The 20,625-nt window shown below is 43.9% G+C and overlaps 1 protein-coding gene across 1 annotated transcript in view; it reads left to right on the top strand.

Annotated features, from left to right (window-relative positions):
• LOC143297974 (Golgi-associated PDZ and coiled-coil motif-containing protein-like) overlaps positions 1-20,625 on the top strand; it is a 44,464-nt gene that overhangs the window by 11,205 nt on the left and 12,634 nt on the right. The window contains exons 2-3 of the mRNA XM_076610605.1: positions 10,659-10,823; positions 12,395-12,570. Of these exons, the coding sequence (XP_076466720.1) occupies positions 10,659-10,823; positions 12,395-12,570 (341 nt within the window). The remainder of the gene's footprint in view (positions 1-10,658; positions 10,824-12,394; positions 12,571-20,625) is intronic.

The raw sequence follows: 20,625 nt of genomic DNA, 5'->3' as shown, positions 1-20,625 counted from the left end.
ATTCATTAAAGGACACAGTTTTTGACGAAATTTCTTAAAGTTAGTCCAAAGTCTTTTATTCAATACTGAGAGACAGACAGACCGGAGCTCTTAACTTCCATGAACTGCACATGACCTCTCAGTAACGGTATCCACCATCACCCCCTTCCACCTCATCGAACTTTTTTTTTTTTTTTTTTTTCATAATCTTGACCAGGTTGATATCAGAGATGATTTGTTCTGTTTCATTGTCCATCTATAGTCAGGAACCCCAGAAAAGAAAGAAAAACAGACAAACAAACAAACAAACAAACAAAAATGAATTTAATCCTCAACAAAGAAGTAGAACCGAAAGCTGCAACTTACGTATCGTGTCTGAGGAAAAATGAAATAACCCGCGCAATCATTTCAGTTTCGCTCAGACTCAAATAACATGCTTAGAGACTTGAGTGGAATCCCAAATGAAAAGCTGGCCAGTAGTAAGGTTTCTGCCTATCGTAATGTTTCACTTGTTTGTGGTGTTTGGGTTTTTTGTTGTTGTTTGTTTTGTTTTGTTTGTGGGTTGTTGTTTTTTGTCTGTGTGCGTGTTTGTGTGTGTGTGTGTGTGTGTGTGTTGTTTTGTTTTTATGTGTTCACAGCTGGCACGTTCCAGACAAAGCGGATTCTATCAAAGACACTAATTGGCAGTAGTTCACCAGCAATACTGTCGTTCAGTCCTGAAAGCGTGCTCAGAGGTCTTGGCTTACAGCCAGTACATGGGACATGAAATTTGTACATACGTTGACTGACTACAACTCGAACATTGTAACTGATGACAGGCCAGAGGTTCCAGTTTAAATTTGCGCGAGTGAAATATTACTGTTTTACTGGGGGGAAAAAAGAAAAGAAAAAGAAGTATGGACACATTCCCCCTCCCTACCCCCACTCTCACCCACCATATAAGATTGACAGAACATTGGGCTTGCGTAGAAGAGGTGGGAAGGGGCCACGTGTGGAGGAGTGGGGGGTAGTAGGTGCTGGAATTATTGGTTATTGCTTTTCAGACTCTCTCTCTCTCTCTCTCTCTCTCTCCAACTCATCTGGCAAATGGAAACTGGAAAGAATAAAGAGATGGCGGTGTTGTCAGAATCGTGGATTGTGGTTGGTTGTCATTTTTTAATCGATATATGTGTGTGCTCGTGTGAAAGCAACTTTTTTTTTTCGCCCCCATCCCGCTCCCCCCCCTTCCTCCCCCCAAAAAGAAGAAATAATGATTAATAATAATTATGATTATAATGATAATAATAATGTTCAGCGGATACAACTACGGTAAATAATTTGAGAATGCTGTTTACAAAAAAAAAAAAAAAAAAAAAGAGGGGAAAAAAAAGAGAACATGCAATTTCTGACTGCTTCGGATTTCCCTGTGCATATGATTCAAAGTTACAATATATATATATATATATATATATATATATATATATATATATATATATATATATCGAATGAATAATCACATGCTAACGCAAATTTGAATGCTCCTGTTCTAACCAGGACGGTTTATGGAAGGCGTAAAAGTGATTGTCATTTGATGTCGTGATGCTTTGTTAATGGCATAAAAGGCTCCGAAATGTGTTCTTAACATACACCAAGAGCGACCGCACTGAAGTATCGGTGTTTCAGCATGCATTACATGTAGATGTGTAACTTATATTGGAGCGAGCACAAACATTCAGCTTGTAAATGTAATGCCATGCTGATGTCCGTGCATTTTATTGATTTCAAAGTAAAGAATGAATGCAGACAATACCGGATCTACTTGTTTGCATCGATATTTGTCTCTGTCTTTCTTTCTTTTTTTTCTCCAAGTCTGTCTGTCTGTCTCACTCTCTGTCTGTCTGTCTGTCTGTCTCTCTAACAAATTCTCTATCTTTTTCCACTGGTGCTCCTCATTTGATCATCACCCCGACCTTTAAAAAAATGAAGAAGAAGAAAATTAAAAACAAGGAAAATGGATGGGGAAGGCTGGTATATATATTGTGTACAGTAGGCAGCTACAGAGAAAAAAATGTTGCGATACAGAGGCAAGCTATAAGTTGTGACAGTTACTCTGTTGCACCTAGGCTGTTCAGTAAGTTGCCCCGAGTGTCTTGCCAAGAGCCTGCTGTGGCAGGGGGGCTGTTGTTGCTCTTCGCCTGAATCGATGTCTGCTTTGTGAACTTGCGTGTTTTGTTTCCCGACAATGGGGGGAAACTTTCCTGGTCGGCAGCTGGTGGCTGTGATGGTGGCGAATGAATTTGTTTTCTGTTGTGGGGGCCTGTCAACCCTTCAGTGCTGCAAAAACTTCGCCGACGGATGCGGCTTGGCTTGTCTTCTGTCCTGGTCAGCTCAGCCCTGAACACTGCAGGAGAAACTTCGTTGTCATCATGGTGGAATGGTGATGTCACCTCATCTGTCTTGATGATGGCGTATGGCCTGTCAGCCCTTCAACTGTGCAGTAGAAACTTCGTTGTCATCATGGTGGAATGGTGGTGTCACCTCATCTGTCTTGATGATGGCGTATGGCCATGTCAACACTTACATAGTGAACGGGAAACTTTGTGACTGCCTGTTTGATCACTGGAAGGCGATGTCTGTCTTGAAGGTGGCCTGTCAACCCTTACGCGAAAATGTGACTGCCTGCCACCATCATGGCGGGATGGTGATGCCTCAAGCATTTTTTTTTTTATGTTTATTTGATTTTGATTGTATAGTAATAATGGCAGTCCCGTCAGTCCTTAGAAAAATATAAATGAACAGATAAATAAATAAATGAATGAATGTTTATTTTGAAAAAGCTCAAAAGAAACAAAAAACACGGGTTTTGGAAAGAGGCTGGACGGGAGTGTTGTTGTTGTTGTTTTGTTGTTGTTGTTGTTGTTTTTTTTGTTTTTTTAAGTCGATCAGTCGAACTGTGCAGAGGAGCGCTCCCCTCCCCCCTTTCCCACCTTGTTCATTCCATCAACCTCCTCACCCCCACCCCCACCTCCATCTCCGCACCACATGCACTGTGTGCTGGCGTGTCTGGCACCGTCTTTGATCTCATTGACGACCAGCAGAGCTTTTATTTGCGGAGCAGAAGACATTGGGGAGGGGAGAGGGTATTGAGTTGGCGGAGGGGGGAGAGGCGGGAGTGGGAGGGGGCGGGGAGGGGCGGGAGGATTGACGTTGGTAGGAGTTCCCGTGAGTTAAGTTGCAAACATGTCTTAAAACACATGTTGGCAGCGGCGGCAGGTAACAGACCTCTTATGTCTCTGCTTGTTCCGCCTTCATGATTCTCAGCAGTCTGTGGCATCAACTTCTGCTGTGCTTTTTTTTTCTTTTCTTTTCAGTTTTCTTCTCTGTTTTTCCTTTCCTTCTTTCTTTCTTTCTTCCTCCTTTTTTTAGTGGTTTTTTTTTTTTTTTTTGTTTGTTTTGTTTTTGTTTGTTTGTTTTTTTAGTTAATTTTCAAGTAACCTCTAACAGTTCTGTGTTGCTGTGATGATGTTTTGACGACGGACGTATTTTCTGCCAAACTGGAAATGAATTGAATGCGTGTGTGTGTGGTGGGGGGGGAGGGGGGGCGGTGTGTGTGTGTGGGGGGGGGGGGGGGTGGCGGTGGGTGGGCATACATACGTACGCGCACGCGTTGATGTCTGTGTTTTTGCATGAGCGCCCTGCTGCTATCCGGTATCGAAGTATTTATAACACTTGTACTTTCACAGACGGAGAGATAAGGTGGTGGTAATGCTTTTTTTCTGTTAAAGAGAAAAGTGGGGGGGTGAGGGGTTGATGAGATGTATTTAGGAGTGTCTTCCTGTTCTAATTTGGGGTACTGTGTCTCAGATGGGCGTTTTTTTTTAGTTTTTTTTTTAGAGCTTCAGCATAGCTCGGTTAATTGAGAGTCTGTTTCTCGAGCCAGTGAACTCGCACAGTTGGTATGGTCGTTTTTTTCCCAGTTCGCACCTGAGAGAGAGCTTCTTGTGGCTGGTGGCTGCTTTTAACAGATCAGTGCATCACTTAGCTTCCGAAGGAATTTTGACATGATGGTTCTACTGTGCACTGTTAACTTTGACACCATAGCATGCATATTCCGCAGAAAAGAAATTAATTTTAGAACAATAGTATGACATCACTATCAAGCGACCACTGTCACACCTTTCATTTCCCCCTCTAGCCCCCCCCCCCCCCCCCCCCCCCCCCCCACACACACACACACACACATAGACACACACTGTGTGCGTGTCATGACATTGGTTATACAATAGACAGCAACTGGGTCAGATCTTAATCTTGCAAAATGAAAAGTAAGTAAATAAATGTCAGTAGTGTGTGTGTGTGTGTGTGTGTGACCCAGAAGAAAAAAAAAGTACTAATCTCCTGCCAATTTTCTGGCAGTCATTCTCACGGGGCTGTCAGCTGTATCCCAGATTCTTTGCAGCCAGCTCAAACCAAAGAGTGAACGCAAATAGGTGCTGCAGCAGAAAGAAAGAAAGAAATTCGGTCCTGAAGAAACTTTAGAGGGGCAGGACAGCCCATAGCATCCCTCTGTTTGTGGTGATGGCTGTTGAGATCCTTAGGGGCATCTCGGGCTTTCCATCCCGGGTTGCCAGCTACTGAGAAAATCTTCCACACGTGCAAGAAACAGATCCCAGAGTGTAGAAATCAGCTTCCTACGTATCTAATAGGTATTTGAATATGTTGAACTACTACTACTACTACTACTAAGTACTACCACCACCACCACCACCACTACCACCACTACTACTACTACTGCTGCTGCTGCTGCTGCTAATAATGATAATGATGATAATAATGATAACAATGATAATGACAATAATAATAATAATTCTACTACTACTGCTGCTACAGCCACTACTGTTACTGATGATGATAAAATACGCCAGCATCTAAAAAGAAAGGAGGAAAAAATGTGGTGATGTCCCAAGGCAGTCTGGGTTGTTAGACAGATACTTTCCCTCTCCTCTCTTCCTTCGCCACCGTACCATTCACCTCACTCATAGCAGCTTTTCACTTTCCTCCTTTTGGACTAAGCATCCATGTTTTCATCCCATGAGGTGAAAATAAGTTATACAAGAATGTATTTTGAAGAAGAAGGGGGGGGGGGGGGGGAGAGAAGAGGGAGGAGGAGAAGCCAGCAAGCGTGCAAACCAGCGAACGAATAAACAGCGAACGAAAGGAGAAGGAAGGTAAACCCGACGGTACACCGCAACGAGGGTGGGCGTCTTCTCACTGCCTTCCTGTCATCACCTGTGTACTTACTGACTAACTCCTTTCGTTACCACCCCCCCCCCCCTCCCCTGCCCCCCCCCCCCCTCTCTCTCTCTCTCTCTCTAAAAAAAAAAAAGACAAAAAAAACCAACATGTTTTTACGGATGCTTTTGTTCATTCCAACTCTGTTCGTCCTACTTTGGCAGGTAAGAACTAAGAAGAAACAATTCCAGAACACTGTCGCTGTTTCTGTATGTATGTATACATGTATGTATATGTATGTATGTATGTATGTTCCATTTCCTTTGAAACATCAAAAGTGATTTACTTGGTCTGTGTTTACTATTTGTACGAAGCATTTTGTATCCAGATCAGACCGCCGTAATAGACGTATAGTTCTTTGTGTCCCCGTATCTATTGGTCCGCCGAGACACAAATTACAGGGAAGGGTATTGCGTGGAATAATACATTGCAATGAAAAATAATCAAATAAAAGATTATATAATTAAAAAAGAAGAAGAAGAAATGAAAAAGACACGTGTTCATTAGAGTTCGATAGCTCAAAGTACAGCTTGTTTCTCTCTTTACTTGCAGCGAAGAGTGTTGGATCCAAATGCCCAAACTTATTATCTCGGGGACGCGAAGATTCGGGAACATTCACTTGGAATTGACTTGCTGGAAACGGCCAGTTCTGGAACCCGATGGGTTATTATTTTAACTCTTTTTTTTCTCGCGTGGATTTATTGTCTGTTCGCACCAAGGTGATGATAGATCTTGAACTTAGTCAAACTGATAAACGTCGTATGGGCCAAAACTAAAGTGTGCTCCGTAGATCGCCAGTTCCCAGTTATAAATGTTCCAGATGTAACTGTTTTGTCGCGTTATACGGAGGCAGTGGTATTACTGACAGACGAAGTGGTAGACTGCCTCCAAAAGTGAAAACATATGGAGCTTCTGAATGTTGCAAACAAGATAAAATAAAGTTCAGTGAACTTTTTTTTCCCCCTTTTGAAAGGTGAACAAAGGTCACGACTTGCGTACATGACACCTTCAGTATACTTTTAAGGTTTACCTTTTTTATACTCAGTTTACTTTGTTTTCTCTTCTAATGTTCAGTTTGGGTGAGTGTATGTGTGTGTGGGGAGGGGGGATGCGTGTGTGTATCTTTGTGTGTTCCCATGCTAGTTTACTGTTTTGTGTCAGCTAATGGGGCCATAAATCTTTATAACAAGCGCCCGCCGCCAGATTCCTCAAAGCATTATATCTCAGGTTAATCATTTGTGGTTCGGGTAGGTGTGGAGCGTATCAGAGGGGCTCATCGCTTTACTGTGCATCAGATTTATGTCCATCCCCGGAGTCTTTACGATGTAAGTTTTATGGGGGGAATATTGTTTTCCTCCTCGCCGTATAAAACAGCGTTGTTGTAGTTGTTTTGCCAGTCAGTCAGAGTATGACACACGTGTGTGAACGAACCTGTCACTGTCTTTGGTAGAAAGAACCAGTAAATGTCTTTGTCAGAAACAAATTGCGACACAAAACTTTTGTGGGCAATAACCTACCAGTCCTTTTTGTTTGCCTTCGTGTGTGTGGACTGGAAACTTCTGATTTGACGATGGCGATGAGGCATTTCAATTACTGTTACACGACCAGCACCAGTTTGCTGTTTTCTGTTGTTTCTGTCATACAGTAGTCGGTGTATGCTGGCCAACTGGTACATGCTTGCCAGTCATTGCGTGATGGGTACTTCTGTTGTTGTTGGGGTTTTTTTTGTTTTGTGTTTTTTTTCCCCGCAACGTCTCCAAGTCTGGTGCGGATTATGGCGTCTTGAGTGTGCATGTGTGGTCTACCGTGTGCGAATGCACACAGAGAGGCTTGAGGGTCTTTTAGGCAGGTCCGCAAATATGCTGATCTGGAAGACCAGGAAAATCTCCACCCAATAGAAACCCTTCCGGGTTTTATTCACACACACACACACACACACACACACACACACACACGTCCAATGCTTCAAGTTCTGCCACTCAGCCATCGTGCTTGATGAGGTTTTTGATCAGGAAGTTTTGTGGAACTGGGCTCTGTGACTCTTCTTTGAGCTTTCTGATTTTTAAAAACTGAATATATATTTTTGGATTTCTTCATATAAGAGGAAAAGAACAGGATGCTAACATTCACTTTGTTTGCTTTCTGTAGTTACGAAAGTTTGTAGGTTTCCTCAATTAATCCAGGTTATGTCTCGCCTTTATTTATGGCGTTTTGTGTGTAGAGGCCAAATCAGCGCGTTGGGTTCATGCGAACGTCAACCAACTTTTTTTTTTTCCAAAAAAAAACAAAAAAAAAACCAGATAATTTTATGGTGTAGCGTATGGATCAGCTCCCATGCTTTGAAACTCTCTTGAAACTGATTCTAAAACTGTGTATCTCGAATGAATTTATGTTGCTCCTTTCGTAACAGACCGTTGGCCTTGCTGTAAATTATTTCCGAGCTAGCGCGCTCTTTCTCTCTTGAGGGACCATGGCCTTTTTGAATTATTAAAAAAAAATATATATATATATATATATCTCGCTCTCGCTCTCTCCCTTGCCCCCCACCCCCTCCTACCCCCTCCTCACACATTTATTGTTTTTTCTCTCTTTCCGTCTTTCGATATAATACATGTATATATATGTATGTATGTATATATATATATATATATATATAGATAGATATATAGATATATATATATATATATATGCGTGCGTGCGTGCGTGTTTCTCCATTTCTATCAGTTCTACATGAGTGCCTGCTGTCGGATCTCCGTCTTCCTCCAGGCCCATGACCAGTTCAGGGAAGACACAAGGAAGCAGTGGGGTCAGCATCACAGGCGTTGTTGCCTGTACAGTTCAGTCAGGGATGCAGCAGCAAGGAGACACACGCACGCGCACACAAATCCCACACCCATACACACGTATACACACAAACGCGCGCGTGTACACACACACACACACACACACACACACACACACACACACACACACACACACACACAACAACAACAACAACAACAACAACAACAACACACGCCCACACAACCCGCTCCACCAACACACACACACACACACACACACACACCACCACCACCACCACCACCACCACGCCCTCACAAACCCTCCATCAAAACACACGCGCGCGCGCACACATACACACTCACTCACTCATTCAAACACCTTCCGCACCTCACCACCGCCCCACCCACCCCACCTCACACACACGTGACGGTGTATGACACTGCAGTTTCGCGCCTTGCAAGCAGCTCTTCGGATGATGAGTCGTCCTTGTTATGTTGAAGGGAAGGGAGGACGGGTTGGGGTGGTGGTATGGGGTGCGCGTGCAAGCCGAGGGCAGAGGAAATGGGCCGTGTCGGGACGGAACAAGCATCCACAGTATGGTCTCTACTATACCAGGTCCTTCTGGTTTTTACTGCCTGCTGGCTGTTTGTACGTACACACTACGTTATGTCGGCTGTACACCATCATTTTCTGTGCACGGACTCGGGGAGAGAGAGAGAGAGAGAGAATCTGGTGGTTCTCCTTATTTGAGATGTTGGTTGATTCGATGAGAAGCAAGGAGAGCGTGTGTGTGCGTGCGTGTGCGTGTGTGTGTTAGGGGAAAGGTACATGAGGTGGTGGGATTCTCCATGCAGATCACAGGACCGGATTGAACCACCGTCATAATTATGTACCCTCCACCCATCACCCCACCCTCCTGCGAAGTTGCTTCCGTGGCTTATGTTTCGAACATGGTATTAAGGAGAGAGAGAGAGAGACAAGGAGAGAGAGTAGTGAGGAGGCGGAGGGGGGTTGTAGGAGAGGGGGACGTGGGAGGTTGGGGGGGGGGGGGGGGGAGGGTTCGTTTTCTGTTAATTACCTGGCTTGTGTGTTTGAACTAGTTAGTTGTTGGCCCAGACGTATTGGAAAAAGATTAGTTTTGAGGTGGGCTGAGGGGAGAATGGGATTGGTGGGAAGTGGAACAGTTAGTTCCTTGATGGGAAGTGAGGTGCACCAGTTGTTGGTTGCTTTTTTTGGGGGGGGGGGGGGGGGGGGGGGTACGGGGGTGTCTGTTTTAGACAATCTCTCTGTGTTTGTTTTTAGTCTGTTCCGCACCATCTCTGTGTGCCTCTGTGGGTGCCTGTTGATAGCGCGCTACTGTGAATAGCGCTGCGTGTCATTTGTACCACGCGTCAGTGTCGTTTCGCACCATACTGGGGAGGGTTTGCAGGCCCGCTTTCGTGGTGGTGGTCATATGATATGGGCAGCACACCACCGAAACCAGCTTCTCTGAGTTTGCACTGCCTTTTTTCGGACAACCTTTTGGCAGAGTCTATAAATGGATCTGTTCGAATATGTAATGGCAGATATGTGACAAGAAACACACTCAGGATAAATATAGAAGACTAAAGCAAATAATGGGTGTAATTATAAAACCAAATATATCTTGTAAACATGTTCAGTAGCCCTGCATGTCAATAGTACTTCTGTTTTTATATAATTGCTACATGTCAGTAGCGTTGCATGTCAGTAATAACGCTATGCTTGAACAGCACTATGTGGCAATATCGCTGCTGTGTTCATTTCACAGTCAGTGTGCCTGTCTGTCCATGCATGAATGTAGTATTAATTTCTATATTTCTGCCTTTGATTATGTTGCATCTTCTAGTCTCTTATATCTTCTCATCAAACACAAGGCCAGGATCAGCAGACTGACCGCAACTTTAACCATTGTTAAATATGTGCTCACTCTCTCTCTCTCTCTCTCTCTCAGAGCAGCAAAAGGGAGGTGCATACAGTCCCAAACCAAGGGTGAGGCGAGATGTGCCTCAATCAGCGTCCCCACATCCCTTTTATAAATTTTACCATGCAACTCACACTGGCCCGTATTGAACCACCGTCATTAATTCACATTACCCTCTACCTATCACCCCACCCTCCTCGTTCGCTTCCGTGCATCTTTTTCCATTTGAAATAGACAAACACAATTGATCTGCGGGTTGATAAGTTTAATCTGTGTCTAGGACATATCGTCTCCTTGTCCTAACATGCTTGTGTTTTATAGTTATTTTCCCACGATAAAATTGGAGGGTAGAGAGAATTTGTGAGTGGAACAGAGTTCTGATGGAAGTTGAGTCAGCATTTGGTTGCTGGTGTTGGACCTTACTGTTTTACATCTCTTTTTTTTTTTTCTGTTCCCCACCTAACAATCTGGCATTGCCTCACTGTATGGTTGACATTTGATAGCGCGCTACTGTAAGTATGCGCTGGTGCCATTCTGTACCATGCTCAGTGGTCGTTTCGCAACATTAAACTGGGAGTCTGCAGGCCCAGCTTTTGGGTGGGTGGGTGTTTAAAACATAAAAAAAGGGCTATGGAAACTGTTAACCGTTAACCATGACACGCACCCTTTGTGCTGCCTGCAGGCCCAGCTGCTGGACATGAGGGCGGAGGTGGTGGAGGAGCGGGCGTCCAAGGAGGCGCTGCAGGCGGAGCTGCACACCATGCTGCTGCAGCTGCACTCTACCCAGCTGCAGCTGCACGAGTCCCGTGGCCTGGAGGTGGACTCCAACGACATCAAGAAAAAGCTGGTGGGTGCTGTTTGCGCTGCAGAATGTCAGCGATGGTACAAAACGTCAACAGTTGCGACATTTTGTATCATACCAGTGTGTGCGCGGCACAAAATGTCACGACGGTACAAAATATCACTATTGCGACATTTTGTACCGGTGTTCGCGGTACAAAATGTCACAGTGGTACAAAGTGTTGCAACGGTGACATTTTGTACCGGTGTGCATGGTGCAAAATGTCACAGTTATGACATTTTGTTCCGGTGTGTGCGCAGTACAAAATTTCACAACGGTACAAAGTGTCACAGTTGGGACATTTTGTAGCAGTGCACGGTACAAAATCTCACAATGCGACATTTTATGTGCGCATTGTGTGTGCTGTACAAAATGTCACAAAGGTACAAAATGACAGTTTGTCACATTTGTGATATTTTGTTCCACATTGTCATATATTTATGTCAACTGCAGTGCAATTTGTCACACATGAATAGACCATTTTCCATCAGGTCTGACTCGTCAGATGAGTATTGTACAGTTGAAAAGGTAAGTAAACAATGACCACTACCACACAGACACACATGGCTTAGTGGTTAAGATATGGGCCTGTGGAGTGGAAGCTCCTAAGTTCGATCCCCAACTGAGTTAAACCAAAGACTTTAAAACTGGTATCCTAGCATAGGTCTTGCTATGATGTAAGTTGCAAATTTTGACCACTTAGTTTCAGTTTCAGTAGCTTAACAACTTGTAAGTGTGTCAGTTTGTACTGTTGACATTTTGAACCGCAGCAGGTGCTGTTGTTTTGGGAAGGGAGGAGGGGTGGGGGGGGTGTCTTCTTGGTGGCGTGTGTGGAGGAAGGGGGGGCAGGGGCAGCTGTGTGTGTGTGTGTGTGCATTGTTCTGTCCATGAGTTAGTGCTTGGTATTATGATTGCGTGGATGATAATGATTGTTTTATGTTTACTGTTCGGTTGGGGTGTCTGTGGTGGTGTTGTGCATGGGATGGTTTTGGAGATTTTTACCCGTGGTTGTGACTTTCGTGTAGAGTGTTTCTTTTATGTTATTTATTTTACTTTTGTTATGTGCCTTGAGCGTTGTTGTATTTCAATGAAAGGAGCAATAGAAATAAACTAGAGAAGTGTTGGGTGTGGGGATGTTGGGGGAGTCATGTGGGGGCAGGAGAGGTCTTTGGCACCATGGCAGAATCAGTCTGACTTGTGATCAGCATTCACCAGTGTTACAGGCCCTGTTTGGGCATGGTCTTTCATTTCAGACCATGTCAAATGCCCAGAGTCTGTTCCCTTGACTTTATGGGCCATCCATTTTGTCTCAGCGTTGTGCAGGAAAGTGAACTGGCAGCCCGACAGGAAACAACGATGGGCTCTGTCGCAACACAGTCTGGACTGGTCAGCTAAGTTAAACATTCATTTCAGAGTATGTCAAACGCCCAGAGTTTGTTCCCTTGGCTTTACAGGAGAGGCCATGTTTTTAAGAATTTAACATTCATTTCAGAGTATGTCAGACACCCTGAGTTTGTTCCCTTGGATTTTGTTCCCTTGGCTTTATGGGCCATCCATTTTGTCTCACCGTTGTGCAGGAAAGTGAACTGGCAGCCCGACAGAAGGCGGCGATGGGTGTGGGTCGCCTGGAGGCAGAGCTGAAGAGCCTGCGGCGGGAGAACACGGAGCTGCGGCAGTACATCCTGGCCCTGCAGAGCGAGGTGTACGGCGCCCGGCTGGCTGCCAAGTACCTGGACAAGGAGCTGGCCGGCAGGTAGGGAAGGGGGGGGTGCTGTGCTGCTTAATGTTTGCACATTTATGTATGCACAAATGCATGCATATATGCAGGCAGGCATGTGCGCACACACACAAACACACACACACACACACACACACACACACACACACACACACACACACACACACACACACACACACACACACACACACACAAACAAACAAACAAAACACACACACACTCACTCACAAAACACACACGCACACACACACACAAACGAATGCGAGTTGTTTGTTGGCCTTTTTTTTTTTTTTTTTTTTTTTTCTGTTTTCATTCTTTCTTGTTGTTTTTTGCTGTAACATGCATAATTTTCGTCAGGTGTTTTATTTTAAGTTCTCTCATGCAAGAAATGTTTGTCCAAATCTCCCGTGCCAGAGAGTATGTTCTAGAATCATTGGTTTGTAAGACAGGTGTGTTTTTGAGCAGACTTTGGAAAATTCTTTTTTTTTTTTTTTTTTTTTACTGAGCAAACTTTATGAGCACTGTGATGACCAGGCAAGGGTAGGAGGGTGGGGTGGCACTGGGGACAGGAATAAGGGGTTTTACCTGACTTTTTTTTTTTTCTTTTTTAACTTTTTAAAATGGCCCATTGATTTTGTGATGTATCAGTCAAATGACCTATACTGTCCTGAACCAAACCGAAACTCTGGATAGATCAAGAGATACATAAATAGATATAATTTTTAAAAATCTGCACAACAGTTCATGACACATTATCTTAACCATTAGGCTCCTAAAGGCAAATAAGACCACGCTGTGTTTGGACATCAGCCCTTCCACTTAATTTATCATCCCCAAATTTCACCAAAAAATATGTATAAAAAAAGAATTAAAAAAATATCAAACCAACACAACAAAATACTTTTCTTTTTCTTTTTTTAAAGGCCACATAGGCAAATACCATGGCATAATGGACAGCTGATGCCCATCCCAGTGTTTACTCTATCTTTGTCTGACAGCCAGAGCAAAACAGCACAGAGTGGTGCATGATAGACTGTGGAAAAGAGAGAAAAGAAGCATGAAGGCTCGCTGGAAAGTAAAGACAGGGAATGAACTAGGAAGGCTGAAAAAGCAGACAACAGCAAGGATTGAAGCCAAATTGAATTGTTTCCTTCTCTTGACAGTCAGCGTCTGTTCCTTTTGCTGTCTTGTTTCTCTCTGTTTTCTGTGAATGTTTTTTTTTTTCTTTTTTTCTTCTCCTGTGTGTGTGTGTGTGTGTCCAGGACAGGCATTGTCTGAAGGTTGTCAGCTAATCTGGATCACTGCCACTTTTATCAGGTTTGCTCCCTTACCCACCCTTCCCTTCCCTTTTCCCCAAGCTGCCACAGAAATTTGTTGATTAAACAATGTATTGATGTTTGTTTGTGCGTTCATGTATTTCCACACACGCTAACACACACACACACACACACACACACACACACTGATAGAGGAAGAGAAGACAAGAGCAACAACAAGAAGCAAAACTCCAAACCACTGCCAAACAAAGAGCAAAAACAAAGGAAAGAATGGTTGGGAGGGGGGAGGGGGAAGGTTGGGACTGAAAAAGAAAAGAAGGAAAGCTGGTGGGGAGGAGGAAGAGGGAATGCTGACAGAGTCTGAGTTCAAGGAAGAAAAATGATTCAGCAGAGGAAAAGGAAGCCAGAGGATCTGGAGAAACTCGCCACTGTTTTGACCACGTTGAACAGCCTCCTATTGCTTTGTCTTCAGTCTTCTTCTTCTTCTGCGTTCATGGGCTGCAACTCCCACGTTCACTCGTATGAACATGAGTGGGTTTTTACGTGTATGACCGTTTTTACGCGGCCATGTAGGCAGCCATACTCCACTTTCAGGGGTGTGCATGCTTGGTATGTTCTTGTTTCCATAATCTACCGAACACTGACGTGGATTACAGGATCTTTAACGTGCGTATTTGATCTTCTGCTTGCATATACGCACGAAGGGGGTTCAGGCACAAGCAGGTCTGCACATATGTTGACCTGGGAGATCGGAAAAATCTCCACCCTTTACACACCAGGTGCCGTCACTGATTTGAACCCAGGATCCTCAGATTGAAAGTCCAACGCTTTAACCACCCAGCTGTTGCGCCCGTCGTCTCCAGTCGGACAAGCTTCTCAGTGATGTTATGTGCAGTGCAGATCGTTTTACAATTTCCATCTACAGTATGCTGACCAGGAGCTTTGCAGGAAGAGGGAAAAAAATTCAGAACTTATATCATGATTGCGCAGATTCGGTTTAGGCATAAACTAACACAAAGTAAAAAAAATTTCAAGCATGAAAGAAGATGAAGTTGCTCTTTAACCTTTTAACTTAAAGTTATGTTAAAGCTTACCCAGCAGACAAGAGGAGAGTCAAAGGTGTACTAGAAGTAGGTGCTTGAGTTGGCCTTAGTGGTCAGTGATGCTCTAAGCACCATAATTTGATCATTTTGAGTCAAAGGCATCATCAGCCAAGAGGTAGTAGTTGAACTCCACACCGCTATACCAGGTACCCACCTTTGTGGTCTAACTTTAAAGTTCTAAGCATCACAATCTATTTGAAAAGTGTCTGCCTGTCAATGGATCATGATGATGATGATGATAAGTACACACATATAGTGCAGAGACCAAGCTCTAAGTGCTTCACAAACAAACATGGAGTCATTTGCACAACAGGTTTCCAACCTGGGTAGAGCCGACTGAGAGCTGCCTGTGGCCACTTATAATTCGTTTCATGTGTCATTCGGTCAAGTTGCAGTCATGCACACACACACACTCACACAGACATGTAACCTTCTATGTGTATGACCGTGTGTTTATGTTTTTACCCTGCCATGTAGGCAGCCATACTCTGTTTTCGGGGGTGGAGGTGTATACTGTGTATGTTTTTGTTTCTGAAACACACCAAACACTGACATGGGTTACAGGATCTTATTGTTTGTATTTTATCTTTTGCATGTGTATGCACATGACGGTGGCTCAGGTATTAGCAGGTCTGCACATAATGTTGACTTGGGAGATTGGAAAAGTCTCCACCCTTGACTCACCAGCTGTGCCAAAACCAGGGATCGAACTCCAGAAACATGGGCTAGAAACCAGCTCCCCAACCATTCGGCCACCACGCCTGTATCATCGCATGTGTGCATGTGATGTTTTTGTGTGTGTGTGTGTGTGAGGAAAAATGGAGTCTTACATTTTGATTTAAAGTAAGAATTAGGAGGTTACTTGTGACCCTCACTTCATTCTGTAATTAATGGGAGGAAAAAGCCCGGGTTTTTTTTTTTTCAATAAAGCTGTTGGGATTTCGACAGGATTGGAAGTTGAGTAAATGGCAAAGCTTGTGACCAACTTGACATGGCAAGCAAAATTGTGAAAAGCTTAATATGATCCGTGCTTGGTGGGACAATGTTATTGCCTGGTGTAGCTGAAATCTGCATAAGGTAAATTGGGAAAAGGTAAATTGTTGCACCTCTCTGTCTCTCTCTGTCTCTGTCTCTCTGTCTGTCTTTCTCTCTGTCTCTGTCATTTTTTAGAAGAACATTCAAATGTAATTCAAATTACGCATGTAAACGTTGTAATGTAATCGAAGATGAAAACCATTCTATAAACAATTGTGTCCTTTACAATGACCTGCGGCAAAAACATCTGAACTCTGAAGGTCAATCGTATGTTCACTTGATGAAGAATGGTTCTGTTTACAGTATTCGTAAACTATGCATTTATATATTTAATGCCCTGAAGATACAACAGGAATTCTGTGACAACAATGATGAAAGTTAGAATTAATTTACTATGCACGAGAAGCACTTTTGTTCTACAGGTTAAGTTAGTACGTATTTTACATTTTGTTGTGGTTGAGTGATCACCATATTGTGTACTTTTGACCTCTTTCTAGGGGCCGGAGGCCTGGAGATTAAAGTTTTGTTCTTGTTCTTGTTCTTGTTCTCTCTCTCTCACTGTGCATTCTCCTCCCACCACCACCCCTTCTCTCTATCCCTCACTCTTGTCTTCCCTGACTCCTCCTTTCTCCCTCGGTCTCTCAACATTGTGTGTGTGTGTTTCTTAACCATGTTGCTTGCTGACTTCCCTTCACAGTGTGGTTTGTCTAGATTATTAACACCCATTGGCAGGAATGATGGACACACACACACACACACACACACACACACACACACACACACACACACACGCATGCATACCACACACACACACACAAACATATTTATCCTTACACACACACACACACACACACACACACACACACACACACACACACACACACATGAGTGTGAGAAGCCAGGCACATGGTCTGGACTGCTGACTGTTGCGGCACAGTGGGACCTTGCGGCATAGTGGAAAAAATGTCCGTAAGATGTCCTTTTTTTTTCTTCTTTTTTTTTTTAACAAAACAAGTGTCCATTGTTCCGTCTTTTTCTGCGGTTGTTGCTGCATAGTTTGGTGGTGATGGGGATGGTGGTCATGCTATAGGTGATGGTTGCAGGGAGTGGTGTGTGTATGTGTCAGTGTGTGTCTGTGTTTGTGTATGATATGGCTTATTTCTCTGATGCTGCTGCACCTCTTGAGTTTTCACAGGTGTTGACCCATACGAAGGCATTCTCATTTTTTGAAACGAACGAGAAGAGGTACAAGCACTCAAACAAGTGCAGGCACACACACACACACACACACACACACACACACACACACACACACACGTTGCTGTACCACTTCGAGTTTTCTCAGGTGTATACCCATACAAAGGCACTCCATTCTGATGTATACATGAGTGAAAATGCATAATATAGGCACACACACACACACACACACACACACACACACACACACACACACACACACACACACACACACACACACACACAAAATCACAACATGACATGACAGAACTCGATACGACAGAACACAACACAACACAACCTAACACACACACACACACACACACACACACACACACACACACGCACATTGCTGTACCACTTTGTACCGCTTGGCGTTTTCTCAGGTGTATACCCACAAAAGGCACCCCATACTGATACATTAGTGAAAATGCACACACACACACTCACACACACACACTCTCTCTCTCTCTCTCTCTCTCTCTCTCTCTCTCACCACTACCACCACACCACCACCTTACCATCATCACCACCTTTTCCTCCTCCTGTCCAGTTTCTAAGCCAACAAACAGTCAGCTACTACATAACTGCTCATCCCCCTTTTTTCCAAAGCTGAACGCTTCAGCCTGAAGCCTTGCCTGCAGATTGTGTTTGACGGTGGTGGTTGTTGTGCACCCCAAACAGGGTGGAGGAACAGCCCATTAAGGTCTGCTGCCACACCTGAAGCCCATGCATCTCCCTGTGTCAGGAGAGGCTGTAACTAGCGGCACCAATTAGTTCAGGCTTGTAGCCGCCACAGGGGGGGGCTCGGAGTTCACCTGTAATTTGCAGGTGGACCCGGGGAACAAATTGACTCTTCTGCCAGACCTCAGGGCCTGGCAAGTGTGTGAGTGCCCACTCATTGCCATGCCATTATTGGCAGTGTTAGGTTTTGCTCTTCACGAAATGGTGGTTTTGGTGGTGGTGGTGGTGGTGGTTTGTTGTTGTGAAGCGATTAAGGGAGCTTGTTTGTGGAATGAGAAAGGTAGAGTGTGAGTGCCAGGTAAAGAGGGAAGCTGAAATTGGAAGATTCTGAGGTTAAGAATAGTAGCTGTGCATGAACCCAGGTGCTTTCAATGCAAAGAAGTTTTCAAGGAAAAAAAGAAAAAATATATTTGAAAAATCACACTGCTAGAAAATTCTCATGTGAAGTAAAGTGTGATGAGAGGTATACAAATATGCAGTCATTTGGTCTGTCTTGGGAACAAAACAGTAAAAGCATTTTCATTTGCAAGCATGTGCACACATACACTACACAGGAAGTCACAATGCACACACACACACATAATTATATGTATTTACACATGATCAGAGAACAAGTGAACATTTACTTTTAAGATATTACAAAGTTATTATTCAAAAGTGGTTTCACACCACCCCTTTTAAAGTTTTACCCACCCAGGTTTTTTTGTTGTCTTTAAACCCACACCAAACCTTGACTTTCAGTCTGAAGAAAAAAATAACAAATTAACTTGCAAAAGAAAATGGGTCATGCAGAAAATATTGCTTCAGTATCAAGTAATAGCCCAGTAACACTTGGAATGAAGTGGCTGTGTATGTCATGCTAAAAGACCTAGCTCAAAGAGATAGTAAATAGATGCTTGACAAGCGTACAACTGATGCCACTTTGGAACAAGTGCCAGATATGCATCAGTGTTGTGCCTCCATCTCGTTAGATTAAAAGAAACTGCCCCCCCCCCCCCCCCACCCACCCCCATCCCCCTCCATCCCACTGTTTAAAGAGTTGCTTTTCGTGAACGTAGGTTGATTGATTTTTGCTGGCACTTTGGAAAAGGTGTTCTCATAAAGTGCGGAAGGGGACCAACATTTACCACACACTGCTTGCTGCCTTCAGTATGGATATCTGAGTGATACCGACAGGGATGTGTGCCCCTGATGGTACAACCTGCAAGAATATGGGACACTTAAGTTGAGATGTAAAGATGTGACTGGGAAGAAAAAGTTTTAAGTTAAACTGGTGTGTCTGGCAAGCTTGCTTTCTCTCTCCCTCTCTCTCTCGCACTCTCTACTTTAGCTGTGTGTGCGTGCAAGTCAGTGCTGCTTGGCATTTCCCATCATTTTGCTGCACTCTGATTAATCAAGGGTTCACCATAACAAACCCAGAAGCTTTTCTGAAAAAATAAAGGGAAGTCTCTTTCAGCACATGTGCTCATGTCAAATGAAGGAGGTTATATCTATCTATCTATCTTTCTATCTGTGTGTGTGTGTGTGTGTGTGTGTATAAATATATATAAACAGACTGAGTACTGCCTGAAGCTTGTGTACATGTGTCAAATAAACTGTGTATAAATAGTGGGAGGGGGATGTGAGATTTTTTGTGTTTGTTCTTTCGTGGTTCTGTACCTGTCAGTTACCTGTGCACCAGCTAACAGGAAGCACTGGCACCAATAGCCTGAAGCTGTGCACTTCTGCTACGATTGTGGTTTTATTGACTCACACTTTACACTGTTTATTGAAACAGGCTGTAGCCTCTTCTGAAGGCTGTGTTATCCTGACAAGATCAGCAGTACTGTTGGCTTCCTGTATTGTATCTCTTTGAATCTACTGTTGGCTAGGTTTTGGATTGTGATGTTGCATGCACCAGTCCACTAATTAACCCCCACCCCCCCCCCCCCCCACCCCCCACTTCAGCTCCCCTCCTCCCAATCAAACAAATCAAAAGTAAACAAAACCTCCAGTGTTTTCCTTATTTTCATGCATACTATGAAGCAGAAAATGCCAGACATGCAGGCAGCTTGGTGGACAGGGTCACTTGCAGACTTGTACAGTAGATGGCATGTTGCTGTTATGTGTCAGACAGCCATGTATTATGTGCGTGGACTTCAGTGTCCTAGATTTTATTGACCAATCACGAAGAAAAGCTACTGGCCTTGTCGGGATTGTGGGAATGGGCAGTCAGTCACTCTGGTCCTCCTGAGAATGTTGAAGGTCAAGGTTGTGTGGAGGGACATGGGGGTGGGAGGAGGTGCTATATAGGAATCCGAATGTGTGTTCACACTCTTTGCAAGTGTGGAAGAGAACTGCAAGCAGGATGACACAGTTAAGAGAAGCCGGTTACCAGACATGCCACTGTTTATTGTGCACCTGTTTTTCAACCATTACATATGTCTTCCAAAAGTGTTTTTCTGACTGGTGTGCACAACATGAAGAGGGATGTATATCAGCATCAGACTTTCAACATAGATCGATAAAGGGTTGAGAAAGTCTGATCAGTTTACTCCTGAAGAGGACAAAATGTTCCATTACTGTTTTTTTTCATGGGTGAGGTCGTTGTCCGATATATTTCTTTGTCAGCTTGGACATTGTGTGTGTGACAAACTTCAGTGACAAGTTGATCCTCCACAGATTGTTTGTGTGGA

Source organism: Babylonia areolata, chromosome 23 (genome assembly GCF_041734735.1).
Source record: "Babylonia areolata isolate BAREFJ2019XMU chromosome 23, ASM4173473v1, whole genome shotgun sequence".
Lineage (NCBI taxonomy): Eukaryota > Metazoa > Mollusca > Gastropoda > Neogastropoda > Buccinidae > Babylonia > Babylonia areolata.
Note: the sequence above shows the minus strand (reverse complement) of the source record. Positions and strands in the feature narration are given on the sequence as shown.